Below are 27,472 nucleotides of genomic sequence, written 5' to 3'. Positions count from 1 at the left end.
AAGCGGCCTCTCGACCAAATCGTCGGTTCGTTCCCCCTTGCGGAAGGAAAGGAATTGATGCGATTGGAAGACGCGGCGAGACTCTCCGATCCGTCCGAAGACCCTTCGATTTCGATCGGTAGAGGATGAGCTCCCGGCCGCCAAATCTCACCTTTAAGCTCGTTCTCCTCGGGGACGGTAACTCCAATCCCCCTTCCTGTTTAATCTTTGTCTACCTCTTTTCTTTTTCGTCTGAATCTTGGTTGAATATGTTTGAGCGTTGAGTCGGCGTAGGGTTTCCTTGCGCCGTTCAGGTGGCTGCGGAATACTTGTTCGTTGGATTGGTTTCTGGGGTTTCAGTCTGGGATTGGATTTGATGTAGATGTGGTCCATCAAATTTGTGGGCCATTATTCCGTGAATTTTCCTGTATGAACTTGGCAACTAAGTTTTTGTAAAGGATCAATATTAGCTTCCTTGATGTCTTATGCACGAGTTCGACATAGTGAAGGTGCAGTCTGTAGCCAAATTGGGATCTTGGAGATTGGATTTCCCACCATTGATCTGACCATATCTATGTCATACTTGGTGTTGCAGGTTGTTATTAGGAAATATTCACATATGAGTGATATATGTATGTACTGAATTTTAAAAGATGGAAGGAAGCTTATGAGATTTCTGAGACAATGTTTATGTTTCATGCCCCTAGCATCATCAGTCATCGTGTACATGCATGCTATCAAGACAACTTATTAGTCTAAGCAAGGAGACCCAAATGTATGATCTCATGTTTGCATTTAGGTGGGTTCATGTCATGGTGTTTCGGAGGTGCAAAGTGCAGGTTTTGTTCAGGGTGGTTAGACTTCAAAGTTGTTTGCAATTGATTTGGAGTATTTTAGTCTTAAATAGGTCCATAAGGATGAATCTGATTGGACTAGACGTGACTGCAAACAGCTGCAGATATCCTGATAGTTTGTTTAGGAAGAAAAACAATATGCTCTCACAACCTTTAGATATAAAGATTCAAGAGGAAGGACGAAAAAAAGAGAGTAGTGAGTAGAAATCAAGACAAATATTCCAGCACTACTTATTGTTCTTTACTAATATGAGGTCATAGTTAAATAAAGAAAGGAAGAACACCGCGGCACTAGTAATTGCTTTTGTTAGTAAGGGGTCAGCATACACATGCAGTTGGCCTACATGCTGTAGGGCAGTACATTTCTTTGAGAATTTAATCTTCTGTTTTATGAATCTCATAATGTACATTTTTTTTTACAGGTCGAGTTGGGAAAACCTCCCTTGTATTGAGATATGTAAATAATGTTTTCTCCGAGAAACAAGAAGCTACAGTGCAAGCTTTCTATCTAAAAAAACACCTTGTCATTGAAGGTGTGCCTGTTACCTTGTCTATATGGGTGCGTTTTCTTGTCTTTTTATTTTTAATTATTTGGTTTATGTAAAGCACTAGGCTAGTAGTGGACATATCTTTGGTCCTATGGCTCATCACTCACGCTTTCTGTGAAGTTCTACCACTAATTATTTTTTCAAACATGACCCTGGTTCTTTTCAATTAAATCTTTGTGAAAAAACTAGATAAAAAAATAAGGTGATTTTGACTTAGCCACCTGTTAGTTTGTATTTGGATGACTTCGCATATAACCTTCTTAAATAGCTTCATTGAAAATCTTAAGTTCAAATGCTGCTTTTTGAGATAAGGTGGAGCAGCCATAATTTTGATTATTACTTAGGAGAAGCTTTATGTTTAAGAATGAGGAACAATAGATTTGATCAACAACCAAAAAAGGAAAAGGTTTTCCTAAAGCAAGCAGAACATTTTTCTCAATAAATGTTCTTAGCTGCAAGCAGTGGGATTAGCATGCTGCAAAACTAATGCAAGAAAGGACTCTCTAGATGCAAATTCAATATTGTTTTTGTGAAAGGACATTGTTGCAATAAAAACAGTGTCAACTTCAGATAGTTTCAACATCGAATGTTCCTGTATCAGATATAATGTTTTTCTAAAGAAAATTTTGAGGTTCAGAACTTTTCTACTTCTGTAGTCTTGTTTTGTTATGCAAAGATCTTTTCTAGGTTTTATGAAACTACACTGTCTTCCCTATTTGGCATATAGCATAAAGTATATAGCAAGAAGTTGCTCAAATTTTCCAGTGCACTTCTAGCCAAAAGATGCAGATCAGTATCGAATTATAAATTTAGGTGCCAGTCATGAATGGGCCTTGCAAGACACAACAGAGTCATATTCATATTAACAAGGCAAAAAGCACCCAATTTATGGGTTTTTTTATTGCAGTCAAAGCTTAGAATGATCATATTTATTATGCAGGATACAGCTGGACAGGAACGTTTCCATGCTTTGGGCCCCATCTATTATCGCGATGCTGATGGTATGTATCTTGCAAACTCTATCTTCAGCATCATTGATGAATTTACCTTAGAGAATTATGAACATTTTATTTTATTTTTTTGGTGATTGTGGATAATAAATACCTCACTAAATGTCTCTTGATAACTGCAGCAGCACTTTTAGTATATGACATCACAGACAATGATTCTTTTCTTCGAGTCCGAAAGTGGGTTAAGGAACTTCAGCAGATGGCATCAAAGGATATAGTCATGGCCATAGCAGCAAATAAAAGTGATTTAGTTAGATCAAAGAAGTATGATATACAAGAAGCTGAAAGGTTTGCTTCATTCAATCCTTTTCCTTAAATCTTGAAAATATAATCAGAGTTGCCAAGATAGCATACTGTTTGCAACCATACATGTTATGAACTCTTTGTAAGTTTTAATAGAGTTATGAATGGTATTTTTCAAAGTCTTGTTTTCACATTATGATTCATGACATGGTGAAAGAGTGATCTTGTTACAAGTTATTCCATCATGGTATGTTAATAAAGTCATAAATCATAACTTTTTTCCACCTCTGGATTCACATTGTGTTACTACTTTTATCTATAATTCGCAAGATCAATAGTGATTGGTTATGGATTATTCCGGGAAATTTCAGTTGCCATAGAAATGTTTTACTCTCTCCTTTTTTTGAACTCATAGCTTGTCAGTTTGATATATTATCTTTATAGTGCAGCTATGCAGCAACGATTGGATCAAAGATTTTTGTGACATCTGCCAAGTCTGGAACAGGAGTAGATGAAGTCTTTATTGATATCACAACACGTGAGTTACCCATTCACATAATTAAGAATTACTTCAGTGTTTTGTCTGGTATAGACAAATTTACTTTTTCCGTTACTTGTGATGCATCATAACAATAGAAATTACCTATCATCTTACATGAGACAGGCACTCATCTCGTCCTCAAGTTCATTTTAGTATAATTCCAGATTACATTCTAGAAGTTTCAATATACTATAGACAATCTGCAATAGTGTATATTTGAAGAGACCAATCAACTTAAGACATTGAGGTTATAATTGAGATCAACGTTCAACTAAAAAGTTGCAGAAACATTCTTTCATGTGTAGCCCATCCAATGACAGAGGTCTTGTGTTCTGGAAAGTCCTTATTTATTGGGCTAGATTGTACTGTGTATTTTATGCAAAAGCATGTCAATGTTCTGATAGGTTTCATGAAAATTGTGACAGTAACTTTAATTATTGTTGATCATTTAAATTTGGAAGCAGGCAGATGCTTTTCCAGTGATGCTAAATCTTAAGACTTTTTAACTTTTTAAAGCTACCATTCAGCCTTTGCATTTCTGTATACCTCTATCAGTATCATTTGTGATTGATAGTATTATAACGTGCTGTTATTTTGCTCAAATGAAGGATTATTGCAGAAGAAAAAGAATAGCACCAATGGCTTGCTGCCTGCTCCACCGAAAAGAGGGATTCTTGTTGTAGATGATGAACCTGAGAAAGAACCCCCACCAAAGTGTTGTTCATAGTATCAAGATTTAAATTTTTTATGAGGTAATTGCAGGTATCTCACTGGTCACAGTATGCAACTAATATGTTTGAATAAAGTGTTTAAAAAGACTTGCAGAAGCTTTACTAGAGGTGTGCTGTACTCCACTCCATCATGAGTTGATCAAACAGTAGGAAATCTAGGTCCATTTATGTCCCCAACAACCTGATTCCTTTTGCCTTCTTTATTTTTGATATAGCATCTCTTGTTGTTTGTCTATTCTGTGCAAAATTGAATGTTCTACCTAATGCCAGCTCCAAGTTTTATGCTTCCATCGTGACTGTCAAACCATTTCTGTAAATTCAGGAACAAGAATAGCTCTTTCATTTAATTCTTGCTGAATATGACGGTGCATACCTAAATGCTGGATCCATTTGTTGTATGTCTAAAGGATCTCTCAGCTGTCAAAGATGCACAGTAGATTGTACACGATTGTGCGTCTCTTAATGCTTTTCTTCTGTTGCAGATTACAGATACGTTTTGTTGTATACAACCCACTGTGGCCGGCCCCACACCCTGTGGAGACCAGTGAAGGCATCACTTGGTTTATGTGAGTGCGTCGTGTTCACAGATTAAGATGTTTGGTAGAATCTTTGTTTTACCGAAAATTTGACTTGTGTACATATTCTTGCTTTGCGCTTGCACAAATAATGAGTAACTTATCGACCTATGAATTTGTTACTCATGATCTTGATATTTTGTGTCAACTGGATCCATAATGTTTTCATAGATCCTGTTGTGTTGTAAAATCACTGTGTTAATCAGAACAATGTTGGCATTCTAAGCCTGTTCTTTGCTTTATAACCAGTAGTGCATAGTCAGACTCTTTTTTTTTTCTATTCTTCTTGATGATGAAAAGTTTGACTTGATCATGATAAGAGTCTGCTTTCATGTTCATATTCTAGAAGAGTGGGTTAGATTCGAGTCTCCAATTCAAAAGTCAAGGTCAACCTCTCATTCCAGAGCAAGTATTCCTAACCTTAAAGAAAAGCTTGGCAAATCTTTTATATGTTAGGGTATGTAGCACTAGTTTGAGCATGGTAAGAAATGATATTGGACTCCACACCAGTCTTCTTTTTGTGTTGGTCATCCTATAATGATTCAAGACATGGTTTCATTATTGTATCCGATCAAAGAATTAAACCATGCTACCAAACAACAGTTGTTTCTATCATATCATACTGACTTGTGCAAAAGAGGGATGGAACTCCAAACCCTCCATCAGATGAAGAAAAAAGAGACCCACCTATCATTGACATTACTCTTGTAATTTAATGTTTAGATTTCCTTTACAAGACGCAATGCCCATTGCCATAGCTACCTCATTAATTCGGCACACAAAGCAAACAAAAAAGTTCTCTTTGTATTTTGACAAACACAGGCTCTCCATGCCTATCCTCACATCCTTGCATAGAATTAATAATATATACAAGTAAATACAAAATCTATTTCTTTTGCTTACATCCATCTTAATAATTTTATTATATATCAATAATAAAACATAAGAAAGAACTCGTAATCTAAACTCAAGACCGAAATTTCTTTCATATAAATATAGAGAAATCTTCCACACACACACATAAATCAGGACATGGATCCAACCTCCAACATCTCCTAAAAGATTTATAATCTCTGTTGACTTATTACAGATCCTCATTAATGGGCAAGAGATAGTTGGTTTTAGGCATGCTGATTGACGGATGGCAAAAACTATGTGGAATTGCTCCACCACGAAGCCATCGAAGAAAAGTCTTCGAGCTTGAAACCGATGGCATACGACCATTTCAGCATTGTGACTTCGAGCACCGCTTCCATGGAATCTGCTCACGACGCTTCATTTCCTTGGGGAGCAGTCGTACGTCACATTGCAGCCGTCCAATAAATGCGAATACTTCCACACCCAGCTGACAAGCTAGCTCGGGAAAGCGTAGCCGTGCACCAACAGCAGCAGCAGCAGCAGCAGCAGCAGGGCATTCGTCGCCCGTGACGAACCCTTCAAAGACGGCGGATGGTGTTCGTCTTCACCGTAGAAAAAAGGAAACCAGCAGGCATTTCGACGAACACTTACGTTACCGATCGCGATGGCGCAAAACAGTAATGAATTGTTACTGTCGAGGTAATTGCTGATCTCATAATGTAGGGAGTGAGCGGGAGCCACCTGTCCGAGCTCAGACAGCATTCATTTCGAGGTGCCCCCGCACTCCCTGTTGCAGAGTGAATGAGCTCCCTGTGTCTCTTCGAACGATGAACTGTCACCACGCTAATCCACACGGGAGAGTATGGCATCCTGTCTTGATGGATGAATTCATTCGTATTGTGATGAATGAATATTGATACGGAGAATATTGAATGAATGAATGATAATTCATAGGGTGATGTGGGTTGAAGAATCTACGCGCCTTTCTTTCCCTACGATGAGTGTTAGAAAAGCGATATTTTCTCACTTGCCAACTATGATTTCAGGAAAGATCGTATGAGCTGATCGTAGAAAACATTAATCCATGGTGATGAACCTTTTCTTCTTCTTTTCTGATTATTTGACTGTAGAAAGTATTAATTCTTGGTGATGATTTTTTTTTCTTCGATCGTTTGGCACAAGCGATCATCATCCGCTTATCCCGCACAAACGTCAACCCTAACGAACAACGACCTAGTCCTTCGCTGACGACACATCATAACAAAGTATATCAGCCAATCGTCAACATGAATGAGCTCCTAAAGGACATGTGGATCCACCCTAATCGGTCACTCGGGTATAAAAGCGAGCCTCAAAAACCTAAAACGAGGAGGAAGAGAAGGAAGAACTTTCATTATTCCCCACTCTAATACTAATTTTACCATCAAAAAGGTCAAGTTGAGAACTCACCCGATGTTGATTGCTTGTGCAGGAATCCCGACGAAACCAAGATATATCTCGACTCATTGAACCCCGAAGAAGCCCAAACCACCTTGGTCCAACATGAAATTCACCTCGTGCGAACAAGTAACATCTTGAGATTATAATAGTCAAACCTTTCTCTACTCCAATCATCTTTGTGACTATCAAGTAGACCTCCGAGAGAGGCTTACGCCTTTGGGATAGTATCGAGCTATGCACTAAATCTCCAATTGACCACATCAAGACAATAACAAATATACTATAATCATATTTGAATATGGGATTGCACAAACAAACTACAATACAAATTCGTAAGCTCGAAATGATCGCAGGATTTGGTCGTCGCATATTTTATAGCCTTATGCGTATCTCAAATCTCGATCAACTATGATGAAAATTATATATATATATATATTGAAATCAGGGAGATGTCAAAGCTGGCGGTCATGGTCTTCTTCGATCGCCTTTCGGCAATTTATTAGAGACGGCAGCTGCCCCGGCCGTGTTTGGCCCGTCACAGACTTCTTCTAAAGACAACTCCATTGTTCGGTCAGTCTTTGTCTGACTTCTCTCGAGTCTCCCTTCTCGTTCCAGTAAAAGAGCACCACCTGCCATCCCCAGACCCATCAGCTTTGCTTTGACCATGCGAGGGAGGGATGACAGTGGCCGCTCCGCACTTTCCTTATATTATGGCGTCCACCGGAAAAGGAACGAAGAGTAAACACGGCAAGGTCTCTGCAACCAGAACGGCCATGGCGAAGCATGCGTCCCCCTCTCTGCCATCTTGTTCTTGAGACAAGGAAGGGATGATCGAAGAACAGAGCAGAGAGGAAAGTTAGGAAGAGGGGGAAAGCTGAAGTGCATACATCTCTCTTCTTCCTGTCCCAACAAAAGGATCAGGTACTGTTATTCTCCTCTTCCATGATTTGTTGTTGCTTTTGGTAGGTATTTTCTTTGCATACATCATAGCATGGTGCGATTTAGATTGTCTCCCTCTGGAGACCGCAGATCCATACGATACCACAAAAATAAGAGTCCTTTTGTTTGTGCCGTGTGTGTGCGCGTGTGTTTGTGGGAAGGAAGAACGGTAAGATAAAAAATAATTAGGACAAATGCCATTTACAGAGGAAATGGAGAGATCTTCTAATGCAAGAGAAGACATAGAGCGAGATTTCCTGTTGTCGAACACAGCAAGACAAGCAAAAAGGAAAACAACTCCAAGATAGAATGTTGGTATACAAGATTGACTTGCAGTCCCTGAAACTACTTCTACCTTGTTTGGACCAGAATTTTCCTGGCTGGGGAAATAGTCAAAATCTATCTGAGCATGACAAAGTTGACTTCGATGTTGTTTCAGAAGAACAAAGTTGAGATTTTGTTTCTTTGTGCTGGAAATTATGGTTCTTTACGTTCGATTTCTACATGGTAGTCTTACGGATTTCTCTCTCCGTTGTGGAGCTGCAGAACGCAAGCAGAGGAAGATGGATTCCGCCGAGCGTGGCGAACACGAGAACGATATCCAAGTAGATCTCGATGCCGATTCAACCGGCACCAGAATGCGGCTCGTGGATTACATTCCCATTTACGTTCCCACGGTGGAACAGGGGCTGCTGAATCAAAGCCACCGCCACGAGAGAAGATTTCTGGACTTCCTCAAAGCTCACCCATCGAAAGATTGGTTCCTCCGGTTCGGGTTCGTCGGAAGACTCTCACCCTTTTCCTTCTTGCGACGCAGTGGGAATCCATCCGATGGCCGCCGTCTGCGTCGTTTCCGTGTGCCGTTTGTGAGGAAGATCAACTGGGGAGCTCTGATCCGATACTTCAAGAACTGGATAAAGAAACCTGTGAACGTAGCTCTTCTTATCTGGTTGATCTTTGTGGCGGCAGGGCTTCTGATGCTGTTCCTCTTGATGACGGGGATCCTCAACGGAGCCATTCCCAGCAGCTCCAACAGAAAGAAATGGACGGAGATCGTCAACCAGATTCTCAACGCCCTCTTCACCATCATGTGCATATACCAACACCCCAAGCTGTTCCACCACCTGGTGCTTCTCCTCCGGTGGAAATCGGTCGACAGGGTGGAGCTCAGGACGGTGTACTGCAAGGACGGATCTCATCGAGTTCACGAGAGGGCTCACATAATGCTGGTTGTCTTCCTCCTCCACATTACTTGCTTCGCCCAGTACGTCCTCTGCGGCCTCTACTGGGGGTACACGAGGGACACGAGGCCGGACTGGGCCGAGAACCTCTGCATCGGCATCGGAATCGCAGCTCCGGTGATCGCCGGTGTTTACACGGTCTTCAGCCCGCTGGGAAGGAAGTACGAGGAGCCTCAATCCGTCCGCGAATCTCGAAGCCAACGGGATCAGCCGGAGCTGAAGATATACAACAGGCGGGTGGTGGTCACCAGCCCCGAGTGGATCGGAGGGCTGTTCGACTGCTGGGACGACCCAACCGTGTGCTGCGCCTCCTTCTTCTGCACCTTCTGCGTGTTCGGGTGGAACATGGAGCGGCTTGGGTTCGGCAACATGTACGTCCATATCGCCACCTTCATACTGCTCGTCGTCGCCCCTTTGCTGGTCTTCAGCGTCTCCGCCCTCAACATCGACGACGACACCATAAGGTACATCGTGGGGATCTTCGGTATCGTGGTCTGTGTTTTCGGGCTGCTCTACGGCGGGTTTTGGAGGATTCAGATGAGGAAACGATTCAAGCTTCCCGCAAATCCTTTCTGCTGCGGGTACCCCTCGGTGACGGACTGCGTGCATTGGCTGCTCTGTTGGTCGTGTTCTTTGGCTCAGGAGGTGAGGACGGGGAACTTCTATGACGTCGAGGAAGACAGCCTCTGCCGGAAGGCGGCGGACGAGGAAGGCCGGCCGGTGCTGCTTCCTCTGCCGCGGGAAGGAGGGTCGGGATTCATGGTCACATCCAGCGGCGGCGATGACTACCCTCGAAGGAGCTACTCCTGCCCACCCAAAGTCGACCCCACGAGTCTGCAAGCTTACGCTGATGCCACTTCGACATGGCCGTCGTTTACCAGATCCTCTACGTGCGGGAAGATCCATGCGATGAGACCACCTACTCCGGCGTTGATCCAACTGGACGAAGCTTAGACAGCTCACGCAAACAAGCATGCACGCTCGTTCAGCGCCGGCACACGCGTACAGGAGCAGATCCATCATCATCATGAACTGGGCATCTGCTCCCGGTGCAAGATTTAGGGCCTTCTTCTCCTCTGTTGGCATGTTTGAGTCCATCAGTCAGATGCAGAATTACAAATTACAAAGCTTTCCCAAATCCTTCTGTAACATAATTTTGGTCTTACAAATAATAAAGAGCTTATAATTCTGTAGCTGTGATTTACTTGTGCAGCAATTAATGGAATTCAATGAAATCATGTGAATGACTCCCTTAAAACAAGACTGTGATTTGTGCTTATGAATTGAAGACAAGGAAAAATTCCAATCAATTGGTTTTTCCACTTGCAGGGATTAAAATGTCAGATAGATAATAGTGGAGGAGCACAAGTGGCAGCAAATAGTCACTGTTCTTCTTCCACTAGCAAATGCAGCACACCTGTTGTCAATTCCATGCATCAAAGTGCAATTGCCCAAACTCTCTCACTGGTCTCTGCAATAGGAGGATCCTTTGTACAAACCAAGATAGCTGCTGATGTCTCATTCCATGTACAAAACCTCTTTCCCTATTTTTATATGATCCATTATTACCAGATACGAAGATTTCGCTTGATCTTTCCTTGTTTATTCAACTGTCAACTCATGTTTCACCAAAAGTCAAACTCTCCTTTTTGTTTTCTTTTTCCTTGCAAGATCAGATAAATTAATCACCAATAGAAAGGGGGGGTGATGAATGCCTGTCGCCATGGAGTTAACTGATTCAGGCACTATAGGAGAGAAAATGACAAGCATTGCAATGACAAGATGATCTCTGTGCAATGCTGCACTGAGTTCGTTCTCCTCGATTTAATAGACTGATCATTCCTCGCAGTCAGAACATATCGGAACTCGAAAGGCCAATGCCCATTCGTTCCTTCAAAACAAACATACGCTCTTAGTTTTTGGATGCTAGGAATCGTAATTTTTAATTAAAAATAATTTTAAAAAATATATTAAAAATTATTTATTTATTTCTAAAATTAATTTTAAGACTGACGATTTCGATTATCTAAATAATAGGAACCAAAATCGAATGACCCGTTTTGGTTCGATTCGGAACCATCGAACTGATTCGGGCTAATCCAATTCTAATATAATTTATTAGCCAAATTACATATTAATTTTAGATTGATTTTTCATTTTACACGCACGAGGGATTTTAAATCGAGTAAAACTCCTTTTTTTTCTCGTAAAATATTATCTTTAAATTAATAATCAATTATTAGCTTTTATACGTCTAATAATTTAATGTGGGTGGCGGGCAGCACTACACCGATTAAGAATTGAGTGCTTATGTGAAGAAAGTGGAAGGAAACTTCATTGCCACCCATCGATTGACGAGAGGGGACCGATGGCTTTACATGCACGCATTACTACGTGGTGTCATCCATATGAATAAGATCATAGGATTCATCTGATGTGCATCGATCCAAAGTGGGCATTTCACACCCAAAATAATGGGATGTAAATATATGTATATATATATATAGGTTGATGATGTGGCACATCTCTATTGGTTGGGTCTACGGTTTTGACTCGACGTGGCTGACCGATCTGGCGAGGACGCAACGTTCGGAAGAATGAGATCCCAGTTTGGTGGAGCCCTGCGTACGTGGACGCACCTAATTTGACAGCCCGCTTGCTGAGCTAATGAACTCACCGAACGCCACCATACGAAGCGAGCGTCAAAGCGTCACACGTCACTTTTGCCTCCTACAGTAATTTACTATTTTGCCCCCCCACAGCACTAGCGATTTCGGTGCGCACACGCACCGACCGACCGCCGACCAGGTTGCGCCGGGTACCGTATGCTTGGGGAACCCAGACGAGTAGCCGAGTGGAGCCCACCAGCTCCTCCCCCCCCCCCCCCCCCGCCCCCCTCGGCCTATATAAGCTGACCCCATTCGCCTCACTGCTTGCCATCCCAGACCGGAGCTTCCTGCTTCCTCGTTAACGGCGGCTGAGACCCACAGGCCACCACCGAAGCTGGCGAACGGCAGCCGAGTAGCGGAGAGCCCGGAAGGGACGGTGCGAGACTTGTATGAGGCCATCAACGGGCGGGACGTGGGGAGGCTGCACCAGCTGCTGGCGCCGGACCTGGAGTGGTGGTTTCATGGCCAGCCGGAGCACCAGCACCTGAAGCGCCTCCTCACCGGCGAGGCGGAGTATATCGCCTTCGAGTTCGAGCCGCAGGAGGTGGCGTCCTTCGGCTCCACCGTGGTGGCCGAGGGGTGCAGCCCCGGCGCGGTGTGGGTCCACGCCTGGACAGTCGACCCGGAGGGCGTGATCACCCAGGTGCGGGAGTACTTCAACACCTCCCTCACCGTCACCCGCCTCGGAGGCGACTCGGCCCTCTCCTCCCCCGCCTCCTCCTCCTCCAAGGACTCTGCCGGATCGACTCAATGCCTGCCCGTGTGGGAGAGCCGACTACACCAGCGAGCCCGGAAATCACTTCCTGGCCTCGTACTAGCAATATAATCTCATTGTCTTTGGATAAGGGTTAGGGTTTATGTTTGCAGCTCTGCTGGTGTTGGGTTTGGATGTGTGTGTGTGTGTGTGTGTGATCACAATAGTTCTTCTGTGTGGCTCTTTTTCTTTGTTTGATGTATCCTTTTTAATAGCTGAGTAAAACAATGCATGCTAGTTTTTAATATTCAGTTTTTTAAGCTAAATTTGAGTCAATTAATATTGGGAGCCCCAAAATCAAGACAATATTCAGAGATTAATAATTAAAAATATATTAAAAATTGATATAAGATTTCATATGATTCGATGACTATTGTCCACATCCAAAGTAAAAAAATCAAATTCTTCTTAACAAGACATTCGAATCATCGACCTTTCTCTTATAAACTCAAAATCATCTTCGCTCAAGCAAAAGACCTTCTCTTATAAACTCAAAAGATTTTTTATTTTTTCTCTCTATTTATTTAGAAATATTGTAAAAAAAAAACACGAAGCATTCCTCACTTTTTACTCTCCTCTTTAATACACATATGATATTTATAAAAGAATCAAACTCTATGATTCATTATTCTCTTGTGACATTGGTTTTTGAAATCCCAAAATATATGTCAATCCTATTAATTAATATATTTCCTAGCAATTGTTTTTCAAGTAAGACGATATCTTTAGTTAAATTTAAAATAAAAATATTTATCGAGAGGGAACTCCGAATTATTATATATAATAAACTCCATACTTTATTATCAGTCGAGAATTTCTAATGTTATAAAAAGAAAGAAAAAAAGAAACATATTGATATTGGACTTGTATGTGGATAATATTATCGTCCCACCCATAAAGCATATTTATATACGAAGCCCATAATATCAATATATGTTGTGCGGATCATATTCTTTGATGATCAGAAGTCCCTTGTGATTTGGGGGAGGATCGAATCAGTGGTGGATGCTACGAGCATGATATGTAAGGCGATTAATCCTTCGTCCATTTGAACCTATCGATCGCTTGACTCTCACATCACACACACCTCCATCCCTGATAAGAAGATGCTATCAGCTGCTGCAGATGACCGACGCGGATACGAACAATATGCATGTTGGTATATTCCTCTCGAAGTGTGCTTCCACTCTCCCACTGGCACATATATGCGTTTCACATCCATGAAAGAATCAAGGAGGAAGCAAAGAGGAAGAAGATGCTGTAATCTTTATGATCAACTCTCAACGCGAGCTCCGAGAATATGTTCTTGATCTTGTCTTAGACATATCAATTCACTGCAGGCCAAAGAGCATCATGACAACCAAGTTGTTCCCGATGTCACTTGTTTAGGAATCACATATATGTCATATATAATAAGACTGTGTCTGTCCGTGTATCCACATCACAAGGAAGTAGTACGTCTCTACTTACTGCTGTACCATTATGATCACAATCAAACAGCCACAATCACTCTCGTTACCTAAAAGCTTAGGTAATGTGGCAGTCATACCTAAGGGATGACGGAAAGGGCAAGAGGATAGCCTTATTTGTTTGCCCACCTGAAGGCACACTCGAACAAGACAACAGGATGCACCTGAAAACCCTACAACACCATTTGATGTGCAATTAGGTCTCTCTGATTTGTTTTGTCTGGAAACCGAAGAGCAACATATTCTCAAGAACATCACCTTGGCCATTAAAATATGCGTTTGAGAGAGAGAGAGAGAGAGAAGCAATCATTGAGAAATATTTTATCCTTAGAGTTATGGTCAAAATAGGTTCTATAAAAGAATGCACAGTATTAGCTGTAAACCTTTAACATACATGCAAACCATCTCTTGTCAATTGCTTGAGTTTGCTTCCACCATTTGGATGCTTACTTATTCCCACTACTCGAGCAATTATGGGACTTGTTTTTTGTTGGAAAATTTTCTCGAAAAATAGTGGATATTAAGAAATCATTATAGAGTGACGATGGAAAATAATAAAGGAGAAGGTAGAACACAGTTTGCAATAGAGAAACAATGTGATGTGTAGTTTGCAATATGAGAGACCAAAAAAAGTGTTCATATGACAAGATAGAACACAGTTCCGATTCCTTGTTGAAGAACACGGTTCTGTACAACTTGGCATTGATGGTTGAAGCACCATCCCATACATACGATTGCAGAAGGTACATTCCTCTTACATCTTCCCTTCACGAGTCTTCGCAGATGCTCTCGAGATGCGGTCGCCAGACTCCGACCCGGCCGTTTCGGCGGCGACGATGGACGGATCTCTTCTCCGAGAGGATCCCGGTCGGATAATTATCGTCGCTCTGTGACCTGGTCACGGGCGACGAGGTGTGCCGGCTCCTCTTCTTCTGCTCCGGCAACGTCGAGGCGGGCACGAGGAAGTAGAAGTGGCCCCGCTTGAGCTCCGAGTCCGGCGACACGATCAGGATCTGACGCACGACGCTTTGGGTGCGCGGGTTGGTGAGGACGTGGTTGGGGTTCGCCGCCAGGACCTCCCTGGCGGAGACATGGCGGCTGTACTCCTCGACCTGGCCGTCGAGGTGGACGACGCGGACCACGTCGAGGGCACCGCACGGGAGGACGCAGGCCAAGCAACACCGGAGGCTGTTGCCCATCTCTCTCTCTCTATCTCTATCTCTCTCCTCCTTTTCCTTCGTTGGATGGTGGGACGACCATGGCTATTATAGGGAGTGGAACTGAGAAGGCAAGTAGATCGCGTTGGAAGTCACGTCCTAAGCTTCGTTACGTGGGATTTCATGCACGCTATTGTAACGCGCATCAAAAGGTGAGCTGCTCATCTGACTACTAATTAAACATGGCAGCACTGTTTGACCTCATGAAATAATGAACACTTGTCTATATTGGTCGATCGTTGACCTTTTTATAGTTGACCATTTTGGTGGATCCTTTTTATGATTTCTGCAATCGGACAGACAAAGTCAGTATTAATTCGTCTGTAATTTCTCATGCAAGCACAAAAGTAGAGTTGATTCGAAAGATTTATATGCCTTATCGTCAAAGAATGGTCAAAGTCAACGAGAGAGAGAGAGAGTGGAGGGAGACAACACAAATCACTAATTTGAGGATCCGATGTTGTTACTGATTTAGATGTTATCCATATGCCGAGTCTCGATTGATGGTAAATGTGTTTGATTAGGTAAAAGATTTTGACAGTTCATCGTAAGACTATAGATTTAAATTCTACTTATTTTTTGGAAAAAATAAATAAAAACCCTCTATTAAGATTAAAACGGAGCCATTAATCATAAGGGATTAGTGGTTTACACAAATCCAACCCCATCTCTCTTTATATGACTATACTTCATGATTACATGCGGTGAAGACGAGATAATCTTTATATTACAGCAATCTATTTATTGTACACTACAATGATAAGATATGTACACACAACACACAAACACATTTACCATGAAGACTATACGACGACCCGTCTCTCACAAAATACTCAAGAGAACGAGTCATTCTATCGAACAGAAGAAGAAGAAGGAATCTTCTCATGATTACCATATGTTCGGGCTTGAAAGGAAGTCCCCATAAGAGACCCCAAACTCTGAAGTCTCTGTGGCCTCCTCTGGGCCTTTGTCCCGGTCATCAACCCATGGCCATAGAAGACTGTCCTTACAGTCGAAAGGATTTTGCTCGGTGCGCCACAAAGACCCTAACGTTGTAGCATCTGGATTCTGGAAGCCCGACGACATGCCTAAAGGACTAAAGCATTGCCAGTTCGTATCTGCATGGACTGTACCAAACTGATCGGGAACATTGACTTCGGTATCATCACCCATCAACCTCAACATCTCCTCGACGGAGAATTCATCGTCAGGTGCATCTGTCTGATCTCCATACTGACAAACCCCCATGTTTAAAGCATCAGCTGTCGATGAAGGCTCCTTATCACATCCCACCTCACCTTTTAGTTCCTCGTCGTCTAATTCGGCCTTGGGAAAATGAACTTTATCTTTCGGTTCGATGCTTGGAACTTTGATGTGACCCGTGCTGGAGATGGAGGCATCGATAGCATCAGAATGATGTGAAGTCGTAGTTGATTCACATGACTTGCTCATCACAGCTCCAGGTAGATTGACACGGGCCAAACTGCCATACATCGCTCTTGCTGCATCATCATAAGCAAGAGCAGCTTCGGTAGCAGTTGGGAAGGTTCCCAACCAAAGGCGGCCACCCCGGTTTGGTTCTCGGATCTCAGCAACCCACTTGCCCCAGGTGCGCTGTCTTACACCTCGATATCTGCAACTAGGATTTTCTGGACCTCCTTTGCCTCTCATGCAACCTTTCTTTGAACCTCTTGCAGGTGGTTTCCGGATTGGCTTTTCACCATCCATGGAACAGTCAAGCTGGCGACCATGCTCTTTCCACCGAGCAATCGTCTCCGCCACGGTATGAGAGCCATTCCTCCCTCTGCGTACTCTCTTTTTCCTGAAAGAAGCAAAGAACAAACAAATTAGCGCTTGAACAGAACAGCAAGAAACTAAAAATAAACAATAAACAAAACCAGAAGGAAACTGATAACTAATGAAGATAAATATATCATCTTCAACATGAGAAAATCATTCGGATGCAAATCAAAGCACCTGGCCATTCGCCTACCAAGAATGTAAATAAATAAAGCAGGTGGGTTAGTGAGGAATTTTGATTCCCATGCCAAAACTCCAGAATTCGTGGAAAAATATGAAAGCACATTCAACAAGCAAAATATAGCATCTGGCACAGGTGAATGGCCACATACAAACGGCTTGAAGTTTTGAATTTTAGAAGTGTCTTGGGAGTAATATACATCCAAAATACAATAGTTTTTCCTGTTGTCTTATAACTTATGTCTGGATTAGGAGATGAAAACCAATGTGACTACTCATGTAATAGGATTTGTAATGACTGCTTTGGAATTAAAGAAACAGGCATTTTCAATATCATACCTAGATACTCCACGGAATTAATGCAAGCAATCACCTGGCGCGCCCCAACTCTACTTCAGCAGAAAAGATCATAAGACAAGTGCAGAAAAATAAGTACAGAATGTGATTTGGCAAAAATAACCATAAAGAGCATAAATTAAGAGATTTTTTTCAACTACTTGAAAAGCATTCAATCAACTCACTGAAAACAACAAAACAAATTCCAAAAGCAAACAGAAAAATCTAGGACCATGACTTCAGCCATGAATTTCTTCAAGTCAGGAGAATGTGACCACCAAAAACAAAGCTCCTATAGTCTCAACATCATTATTTCAACCCCGACAACAGGTTTTTACTAATTTTCCGATTCTCAAAAGAAAGGATGAATCAGTCAGAATCCAGATTTCCAGTATATAAGCTACAAAGCTTGGGTCCTATAATCTAGAGAACAAACACAGTGATGCAGTTCAAATCAGCTTAGATTAATGACCTCCAACTCACCCACTCGAAAGGTTCAAGCCAAAGTGAGCGACGATATCTCACAATGCCCATTTCTTTTAAGGATGAAGTTCAAAGAGACTCCAGCTAACTTCAACGAGAAAAATATTATGGTGGGCAATCTCATACCAGTTTGTCCAGGAGCTCTCTCTAAAATTCTAATTGGAAGGTAGTGAGAAATTTTCCCATGAAAATGGAACCCGTAGATCCCACAATTGGTCTACTCTCAAGATCAAAGCCCTTCAACTTTAAGCTCAAGAAAAATTTTCCCATGATCGATTTTAAGCCTGTGTTGACCCTAGAAAATAACAAGCCAGTATCATACTATTGGACAACAAAAGCCTCAATAGCTTATCCCAAGAAGCCTCAAGTGTAACATGTAATGCTTACAAGTCCTCAACAACTACTAACTAGAAAACCCCTTTGGTAAAGCCAGGTCCAAGTTTTCCAAAGAAATTTTACCAAGGATGGTCATCTACTTGCTTCCCTCGAATCACCTTTGCACGCGAGGACGAACCAAGGGAGGAAATCCAATGATTTTCAAAAAATTCACAAGAAACCATCAGCTACATACGACCAATTCGGGGCAGTTCCAAATTCTGAAAACCATGGAATGCAACAATCATTTTGTGTTCCGTTCAATCATGGCTTCAGTTCATCCCTGTAGCACGAAAAGTACTTACTTGGCATATCTTTCAACCTGTTCATAATCTCCCTTAGGGAAGCAAGACCATATTTCCTAGACATAGTGAAATAAAGAGCCAATTGTAAGACATTTCTATTCTTCATATAAAACCTTAATAAAAATCACTCAATAGAAACAACCGAACATGCTCACCAGAACCTGTAGTGCCAATCTTTGGTTTTTGTATCATGAACCGAAACCAAAGCCAGAATTCAAAACCAATTCTCCATCAGTAGCATGCTACCATTACCCCACATTGACCTCAAAACCCCTTCTGCACTGCAACGTTCTGATCCGAAAGAATTCCAGATCAACCAAAGGCATTGGTTCCAAGCATAGACTTGCTGGAACCCAATACATACTAAGCCCATTTCCAACGGCTTAAACTTTTGATATTTCTTAATTATCCAATCAAAACTTTTATCATGGTTATCAGAGCAGGTTGTAAGTTCTTCAAACTATTTACGCATGCACATGGATTGACTCTCATGTGATAAGCCTCATCTAGTTTTGCACATGAAAGAGGATGTTGGAACCTAATACATATTTCGCCCTTTCCTAACAGCTTCAAATTTTCGGATTTGTGATTACCCAATCAAAATATTTATCAGGATTAGAGTTAAAAGAGCAATCAATTGTTCACTAACTAGAAAATGAGAAAGATCCAGTTTGTAACTACCTCACGCGCCCCCTTAAATCCTCTCGGACGATTCTAACTCCTAGAGAAGCAAAGCCCTAATTTCTAGACCCAAACTGAATCCGAGAACCAAAATCCAAAACCTCCGAGGCTTCACACGCGTCAATCACCCTACCCTAAAAAAAAACAAATTTTCGCATTCGATTTCTTTATTGCCCCTACCGCAAGGAAAAGATGGCTAGATTTTTGCTCCAGGTAAAAAGAAAGATCACATCAAAACCCCAAATCTGTTAAAAACTGAATTTTGAGATGAAGAATCGTCGAAATCGAGAGAAGAAATCGACGCCAACCAAGAAAAACCGAAACAGCAATCAACAATTGACGTAAGGATTCTCCCTTTACCTATCGGACTCCATCGTCATCTCCTCCTGCTGCTGCTTCTCGGATTACGGCTCGAATCCCTCAACCTTAGCGATCTCGAGTTGCTTCGTACTTCCCTCTTCTCGTTTCTTAGAATCGGAGGGAGAATTCGGTTGAGACACCGATATATTTGTAGGAAGGTCGGGAATCACGAGACGCGTCACGAGGTAAAACGTCGGATTCGAAACACGTGTTGGCGGAAGCTTCGGGAAAGGTCTGGTGCCTGCCGTCAACGGCACATCTCTTCGATGTAACCGTACACGTAGACGGTCAATGAGAGTTATATCAGATTTGTGAGACGACAGCCGTGCGATCTCGGACAAACGGTCAGGATTGCTTGATGGGGGCAAAGGAAAGACTACGGTCGACGAACAATGGATAACGTTTTGGGACTCGAATTAGGAATTTTCGGGGACAACGCATGTCGATCCCAATTTGTTGGAATAAGAAATATTTCTGGGACTAGCAATGAAATTTTTGTTTTTATTGCTTTTGTTTGAGAAATTAATAATGAAGTTATTTGGGATATGATTTTTTTTTTTCACTTCCAAACAGAAAAAGATGCCTTCAATCACAAATTACCAAATATCACTTTTTTTTCCAGGAAAAAGAAAGATATTCCTAGTGAGATAAAACATCTATTCATATTACCAATGAATTATTATTTTTAGTTTAACCATTCATTTAAGGATAGAGATTTATAGAGAAGTATTACTTATATCATAATAATTTAAACAGTTCCATCCATAATCGTATCAAAAATCATATGTTTCGATCGCTGATAATATTGTTCTGAAATCCTTAATACATCGTTGACTCTTCATCATCATCTTCATTGCCTCCTCGATTAAGCAGTATAGGGGTACAACAATGAATGTTGTATATTTTAAAAATTGATCGATCACCGCAAGTGTCAATCCAAGTCCTCTTATCGCTGACAAGTTTGATATAAAGTCTAAGAAAATACATTATCACGACCTTTCTGGCATAAGCAATGTCTCCAAAAGTTCTATTGGCTTTCGTTGTTTTACCTTATTTTGTTGGCAAATAAGACACGTTTGAACATATTCCTCTACATCAGTCCTATCTTTGGTTAAGACCCTCTGTATGAGAACTAATATTCGGTGAATATACGTAAGTCTTGCCCAAAGGAAATTGTACACTTAAGAGTTCACATCTTAAATTATCCACTCAGGAAATATAAGCTTTATTTCTTTTTTTATATATGCTTGGATCCAAAATTATCATGTCTTACCTTCTTTAATCAGTTGCATCAAGGTTACTACTTGGAGATCACTGTATGGTCCATCCCTAATCCTTAAAAAAAATTAGAGTACAGTTAACTTACATGGTCTTTGTCTTTCAATTGCACAACATTCACCGGCTCCACTTTTCTACTCAATGAATAGACCATGTCATTTGTTTTTTCGAGTTTATACTCTATTGTCATATCAAATTTAATCAAGAAGACCTACTGTCATACTTGCTTTGGGGAGAGTTTCTTTTGAGTTTGTAAGTAACTCAATGAGGTATTGTTTGTCTTTAGCATAAATTATATTTCGAGGAGGTGGTGTCGTCATTCTCGAAAGGCTTGTAAGTAACTCTCCTACATAAGTACTCTAATAATAAAGTTCAAAACATTTGTATAGACTTCGAAAGGCTTCCTATAGTATGACAATTTGAGTATTGATTCTTCTAGTATATTTGTCCGACTATCACCAAGGATGCTCCTTTTTCAGCAACTCTACCAATGGAGCTGAGCGCTTTGAGTATCCATCTATAAAGTACTGATAATAATTGACGAAATCAAGAAACGATCTCAGCTTTGATACCTTCTTTGGTGTTCGGCACTTGGCCACAATCTATACCTTCAAATTGTTTATCTAAATAGATCTTTATCGATTTGATGTTTTAAAAATAAAATCTTTGTCTAAGCAAATTAGCACTTCTCTCTTTTCACGAACAAAATATTTCTCTTAGAATCTTGAAAATTATTCGAATGTGTCTAACATACTCCTAAAGAATTTGGTTATAGACAACAATATTATCCAAGTAGATGATCATGAACTTATCCAAATACTCCTTAAATAATTGATTCATGAGAGTGTAAAAATATGATCGGAGTATTAGTTATACCAAAGGCATCACTAAGAACTCAAATGCTTCAAACCTGATCACACAAGTAGTCTTCGCTTCGTCACCTTCAGTTATATGCATCTGTTAGTATCTCAACAAAAGGTCGAGTTTGGAGAAATACATTATCTTGCCCAATTGGTCGAGCAAGTCTATGATGAGCGAGATTAGATATTTGTTCTTTATCATTACTTAGTAGTTTATCGAGCTACTTCCTAAGCTTTGTCAACTTTGGAGGGGTCATACAGTATTGAGGTCTCAAAGGAGGCTTAACTTTCAGCTCCAACTTGATACAATTATCCACGCCTCTTCATGATAGTAGAGTTTTCAATAACTTAAGTGGCATAATATTTGTAAATTCTTTCAAAACGTCTACTACTATAATAAGTTTGTGAGTGGCCTCCACATCAAATGGCTCTAGCCTTACTACGATCATAAAAATTAATTTGCTATTTTGCACTCTATTTTTTAATTATAAAGCTGATATTTATTGTGAATCGTTCGTTCCTCCTCAAGAAATTAAAACCACACAAGTGTTGTTGCCTCCCATCCAACATAGGGAGTTTAGGAATAATATTGGCATCAACTTTACCGCATGCATTAACTTCATTCTAAGGATTACTTGGAAGTCATCTAGTGGCACCACCATCATGTTTATTCTTCCGCTTTATGTTCCAATTTTGATAGAGACCCTCTTTGTCAGCTTAGAGATTTGCTTAGGTTCCAAGTTTACAATCTTCATCCAACTTAGTTATTCTCTAGGTTCAACCCAAGTCATCTTGTTTCTTAGTTAGCAATGAAATTGTGAGTAACGTTTATGTCCACTATCACACAGGTTGTTCGACCATTTGGCTTGATATTCATGTACATCAACTCGTTGTTTCCTGTTTTCTGTTACTTCCTGTCTATATTCTCTCTCACTTGACTTTACAATACGTTCAATAAACGCATTGCTCTTATTCGAGGTCCTTGCAACTCCTTATCATCGCTATTGGATTTCAAACTACTTGATCTAAGGGCAACGACTTTACTCTTGTCCAATCCAGGAGGATAAAATGATACTATTAACTTATCGAGTGTTTGCTTTTGTAAGTACTCCCTCTTATATATAGTACTCCCTCACTATATATGATCCTTTGCACAAGAAGCACCTATCGGGTTTTGGAGTCTTGACTTTTAAAATTGGCCTTGTGCTTGATTGCACACTCTTTCCCTCGCAATACTTAGATATGGACGATTTCTCAATTTTTTTTTTCTCGAGTTCTCCAATAAAACAAAGTCGATGAATACGGGTACTCTCGTGGGCAACATAATCTTGGACATGGGTTGTTCGTGACTTCAACATTCATATCTTCCATCAATCGATCTACTCAGGATTCCACTTTTGTCTATTCGAGATTTTATCTCTCTTTTCAGTTCTCTACCTCAAAGAAATCACAAAAATCTTGTGAGGAATCAAAGTGGTGATTTGACTACCTCAGCAACTTGTCATTTGAGATGCCCGTTAGTGGGAATCAAAGTGGCGATTTGACTGCCTCAGCAACTTGTCATTTGAGACCTGCACTTGATCACGGGAGAAGGGCAAGTTGGGAACCTTATTGAGTTGACTTCTCCAACTCAGGAAACAAAATCGCCAGAACGCCCGAGAGTCGATAGTTCCATTTCCTGCAAAGCTCAGAAGAATAGAAATGGTCAAACGATACGAAGAACACTAATGAAAATTCTTTATTAATGCATGAATCCATGATTCGATGAAATGAGATCCAAAATTTGAATTACATTTTTCTCCACTCGAATCACAGAGTCAAAGTCACGATCATTTTTCGGTTGCTCTGGCAAAATAATAATACATGCACTTCACACAAACAAAGATGCATAAGAAAGAAAGGGATAAATCTTACAAAATATCAAGATTCATCGTACTGTACCATACTGATATTTCGATTCAGACTCGATACGATACGATACCGATGTACCAAGCAATACATCAAAACATACCGAACAATACACTCTAATGTATCAAACAATTTTATATTTTTTCATACTATGTAGTGTTACAGTATAATACTATAACAGAATATAATACTGTAACGGTACCGAACGATCCACATATCGATAACATGTCAGATCGGTATATACCACCCGATACGGGCAATACACTTCGATATGACAGACCTTGCAAAATACTACATATATATGGTAACACAATTTTAAATGCTTTGCCTCAGAATAAAACATCAATTTTCTGAATAGTTGCTTGCTGCGCCTGTCGGTTCCCAGCTTAAATAAAATGGAATAAACTTGTGCGAAAAATGTCAAATTCCTAAACATCATGAGGTCCAAGCACCTTCCTGATTGACAAAATAAATGGCACAATTAAAGGAACAAATTTGTCCTCTGATACGTAAATTTAGCAACACTCTAACATCATAAAAATTCTAGGCGGACTCGGTGACTGGGTACTCGAATACCACGTCCTTCCCACATAGCTTCCTGTAAACCCCTGTAAAGGTCTCCAGTTTATACTCCGTGTTGTTTCGCTCCTTTGGGTCCAGGAAAATCTGATAAATGAAAATTTATTTAACTTAGAGACAACATTTTCTTCAGTGGACTGTAAAACACAAAAATTAACAAAATAAATTGCAGTCTGTGATATGCCACTAAGAAAAGGCCAGGAAAGAAAAATGGATTAAATAAAACAACTTTAAACCTTCATTTAATGGAATGAACAGAAATGACACAAGCACTAAATGTAACACCACCATAATAAGACTTATTATACAATAGTAATAAACCATTTCAGGTCAAAAGAAGATGCAGAAAAATGCCTTGACTGTCATTCTAATAAGTATTCAAAAGAAATATACGATGGCAAAATAGACCATATCGACTGATGATTACAGCATAGAGATGCTCAACATCATCCAACAAATTCCGATAGGAGATATAGATGGCATCAAATCTGTTCAACCTACTATGGAATTAATCACAAGGGACACACCTTCATGAGCTTAGAGCCATCCAGACGATATCTTATGCGCTTTCCAACAATTTCAGCAGGATAAACCACATCTTCCAATGTGGCATCTTGAACAGCAGTGAGAGTGCGGCTGCGAGGGCGCACAACAGCAGAGCCCTTCTTTGGCGGCCTCAATATCCTTCGAGTGGCAATGAGAATCACATCCTACAAAATAAAGCAACACAATGAACTTTAGAAGGTACAAAGGTGTTTAATCGCACTGAAAAACCACAAAGGCGATCTTCAAAATTGACAAAGCATAATAGAACTTTTCGACATCATGTTCTAGGTTGCTAATGAGAAGATGCTGTGACACCACTGTGAATTAGACTCAAATACAAGATAATGTCAATAAAAAAATTTGTAATAACAGTCAATAAATCCAATAAGCTTTTACCTGCTGCGTTGATTGATGTGCATATTGGAAAAATGAGACATTTTAACATAAAGCATATTGGACCTAATAACCAGGTGAATATGCCAAGGAAAAAAAAAAAAAGAACATACAAGTGCACAAGACTCCCATCAATCAGTATATGCAGCCTTATCTATCTTAATATTCATGAATTGTAGCCATGGAATTTTGTCATGAGGTTTTGAACAACTCGACTATGTATTTTGAACACATATATTCCAATAGCACCCATGCAAAGGCATTATTCAGATCACCAGAAGTTCTTTAGAAGTTGTATTAATAAATAATCATATGTGGTTCATAAAAATGTTTCCTGCTACAAAAGATCACCTGGCACTCTCATTAATTCGACTTTGACCTAAAATCATTTAACCACAACAACATAAAGAAGATCCAACCCTCGCTTACCTTCCCGCTAAACTTCTTCTCCAGTTCTCTAACTAGCCTCACATGAATCTTCCTGAAGGCTTTCTGAAGCCTATACGGTACATGGATAACAACAGCTTTCCGGTTGCCAGCGATATCAACTTGACTGCATCAGAAGAACATGAAATGACGAAAAATAAGCAGCTTGAGGCTTGTCCACACAAGATAAGAGGAAGGTCGATAAACTCACACTGCTGAGTTGATGTAAAGATCCTTCAAGTCACTCTTTAACTCTTGGTTTCCATTTTCCAAATCAAAGAATGCCTGCAACAACTAGAAACTATTCGCTAAAAATATTTAAATGGAACCATCAGGAACAAGAAAACCAAGATTAACAACTAGCCTGTGCAACAGTGTCCTCAAACTCAGTCGGCTCAGCACCCTTCTCCTTTTGAATCTTTTTCCTTGCAGTAAACATTTTGATAGCCTTCAAAAGGATACAGAAGCGATTCAAAATAAAAACAAAAAACAGTTTTTTTTCCTTTAAATAAATAGGTATAAGATGAGCTATGGTAAACATATGAGGACTCTACATAAGCTTCTTCAGTTTTCTGTTTCTCAGCCATAGGCATAGGGCGGGCTATATGACCATCTATCACAAATTTGTCTTATCTGATGCAAAAGATATCGCTGCCGATCCATCAAAAATCGTTACCCATGAATGAAATAGGACTTATATATTTATAGCTAAAGACTCTCCTTCACATGTCAGCTCGTAGAACCGCCCAAGCTCAACAGCGTGAAATATGATGCCACAAAACCTTCCTATACCATGTTTACTTATTAATAATAGCTGTCAATCCATTTAAAAGCTTTAGCCCGTCGATGAGAGAGGATTTATACATTTACATTCTCGATACATGTTAATCGTAAATTTCTGAAAAGGTCGAATAACAAGTGGCAATCTTGCATCATAACAAATGAGACGCAGCAGACTTTAACCAGTGTGCAAAAATAATGTTCTAAGCTACTACAAACATAAAGATAACCAGTAAAGTACCAGATGACATAACATGATTAACTGTATACGATATATGGTTCGATACAATACGAATCACATCTAATTGCTACGACATGGGATGAATAGATGCACGTCAATGATCTCAGAATCCAATTTATATTATGCTAAAGTCTTTGACAGAAGGTAATCGGCATATCAGAAGTTCAAAACAGTTAAACGACGCCGACTTCAAATCCCTCTTGATGCGCTCTAGTGTAAGAATCAGAACCGAATCGGTCATCAGATCAGTCTATGCTTTTGGATTGGAACCGCAGCCATGGATCGAGGGTGAAAACAGTCGGTACCTTGGCGCCCGCGGCGAGGGTGGAGAGAACGAGGACGAGACCGCTGCCGCCGCCTAGGGTTTAAAGGCCGAAACGCTCCTCGCCCGCTCGGCCTTTATGAGCAAGACGCGTCGCGGTTCGGTGCTTTCCATGATCGGTGCAATCGGAACCGTCCAATGGAGGAGCAGATGTTAACCGTCGGATAAAGATCGGGCGGGCAGGGTGTCGATGGTCGGTCCGCTCACGAACTCGGATGGATGGCCGGGTCATAAAAAACGCGCCACAATTACCCGCCAAGATGACCCCGAGAGAAAAGCGGTGGGCCCCGGAGGCTAGATCAACGGGTATGCGATTACGTAATCGTCTGTCCACAAAGCATCCCACTAATAGACATTATTTACAATAGTAGCAGTCGGTAAGTATGTATTTATGTTCATATACATAAAATAAATACTCGAATTATCGAGACATGGTAAAGAGTTCTTTCGCTTTTTGGGGTTTATCAAGTGTTGAGTATTTATTTTGCAAATGAAGACACTGCAATTGGGTTTTCACGGTAAAACCTTGGGTTGTTATTATTGTCATGATA

General features: G+C 40.7%; 6 protein-coding genes across 11 annotated transcripts; 3 read left to right on the top strand and 3 right to left on the bottom strand.

Moving 5' to 3' along the window:
- The first annotated feature begins 8 nt into the window (after positions 1 to 8).
- LOC135627359 (uncharacterized) lies at positions 9 to 4,709 on the top strand. 3 transcript variants are annotated; one of them, XM_065133437.1, is made up of 7 exons: positions 9 to 177; positions 1,256 to 1,392; positions 2,322 to 2,382; positions 2,517 to 2,679; positions 3,084 to 3,172; positions 3,784 to 3,927; positions 4,389 to 4,709. In XM_065133437.1, the coding sequence occupies exons 1-6, from the start codon at positions 126 to 128 to the stop codon at positions 3,900 to 3,902; spliced, it is 621 nt and encodes a 206-aa protein (XP_064989509.1). In that variant the 5' UTR covers positions 9 to 125; the 3' UTR covers positions 3,903 to 3,927; positions 4,389 to 4,709. The 3 variants fall into 3 exon arrangements, with proteins under 3 accessions (XP_064989509.1, XP_064989507.1, XP_064989508.1); XM_065133435.1 differs by having other exon boundaries at positions 2,514 to 2,679; XM_065133436.1 differs by having other exon boundaries at positions 2,514 to 2,679; positions 3,784 to 3,937.
- A 2,638-nt stretch (positions 4,710 to 7,347) lies between these two features.
- LOC135626929 (uncharacterized) lies at positions 7,348 to 10,152 on the top strand. Of its 2 annotated transcripts, XM_065132764.1 has the most exons (3): positions 7,348 to 7,700; positions 7,926 to 8,166; positions 8,265 to 10,152. In XM_065132764.1, the coding sequence occupies exons 2-3, from the start codon at positions 8,028 to 8,030 to the stop codon at positions 9,911 to 9,913; spliced, it is 1,788 nt and encodes a 595-aa protein (XP_064988836.1). In that variant the 5' UTR covers positions 7,348 to 7,700; positions 7,926 to 8,027; the 3' UTR covers positions 9,914 to 10,152. The 2 variants fall into 2 exon arrangements, with proteins under 2 accessions (XP_064988836.1, XP_064988837.1); XM_065132765.1 differs by lacking the exon at positions 7,926 to 8,166 and having other exon boundaries at positions 7,358 to 7,700.
- Positions 10,153 to 11,869: 1,717 nt separating this feature from the next.
- LOC135627614 (senescence associated gene 20-like) lies at positions 11,870 to 12,627 on the top strand (the record flags this gene model as incomplete). Its single annotated transcript, XM_065133739.1, has 1 exon — positions 11,870 to 12,627. A coding segment is annotated over one exon (585 nt), but the record flags the coding sequence as incomplete, so codon positions are not given.
- A 1,991-nt stretch (positions 12,628 to 14,618) lies between these two features.
- LOC135627613 (uncharacterized) lies at positions 14,619 to 15,050 on the bottom strand. The gene has a single exon (XM_065133737.1). The coding sequence runs from the start codon at positions 15,048 to 15,050 to the stop codon at positions 14,619 to 14,621; it is 432 nt and encodes a 143-aa protein (XP_064989809.1).
- A 644-nt stretch (positions 15,051 to 15,694) lies between these two features.
- Positions 15,695 to 19,741, bottom strand: LOC135626928 (dehydration-responsive element-binding protein 2A-like). Of its 3 annotated transcripts, none has more exons than XM_065132762.1 (3): positions 19,589 to 19,741; positions 17,388 to 17,437; positions 15,695 to 16,890 (listed from the first exon to the last, which is right to left on the bottom strand). In XM_065132762.1, the coding sequence occupies exon 3, from the start codon at positions 16,794 to 16,796 to the stop codon at positions 15,957 to 15,959; it is 840 nt and encodes a 279-aa protein (XP_064988834.1). In that variant the 5' UTR covers positions 16,797 to 16,890; positions 17,388 to 17,437; positions 19,589 to 19,741; the 3' UTR covers positions 15,695 to 15,956. The 3 variants fall into 3 exon arrangements, with proteins under 3 accessions (XP_064988834.1, XP_064988835.1, XP_064988833.1); XM_065132763.1 differs by having other exon boundaries at positions 17,388 to 17,440; positions 19,589 to 19,693; XM_065132761.1 differs by lacking the exon at positions 17,388 to 17,437 and having other exon boundaries at positions 19,589 to 19,729.
- A 4,191-nt stretch (positions 19,742 to 23,932) lies between these two features.
- Positions 23,933 to 27,011, bottom strand: LOC135626978 (small ribosomal subunit protein eS7-like). Its single transcript, XM_065132857.1, has 6 exons — positions 26,905 to 27,011; positions 25,943 to 26,026; positions 25,790 to 25,863; positions 25,582 to 25,705; positions 24,741 to 24,923; positions 23,933 to 24,300 (listed from the first exon to the last, which is right to left on the bottom strand). Exons 2-6 carry the CDS (start codon positions 26,015 to 26,017, stop codon positions 24,178 to 24,180), a joined length of 579 nt encoding a protein of 192 aa, XP_064988929.1. The 5' UTR covers positions 26,018 to 26,026; positions 26,905 to 27,011; the 3' UTR covers positions 23,933 to 24,177.
- Between the last annotated feature and the right edge of the window lie 461 nt (positions 27,012 to 27,472).

The sequence above is a fragment of the Musa acuminata genome, chromosome BXJ2-11, assembly GCF_036884655.1.
Source record: "Musa acuminata AAA Group cultivar baxijiao chromosome BXJ2-11, Cavendish_Baxijiao_AAA, whole genome shotgun sequence".
Classification (NCBI taxonomy): Eukaryota; Viridiplantae; Streptophyta; class Magnoliopsida; order Zingiberales; family Musaceae; genus Musa; species Musa acuminata.
The sequence above is the reverse complement of the archived record's forward strand: the minus strand, read 5'-3'. Positions and strand labels throughout refer to the sequence as shown.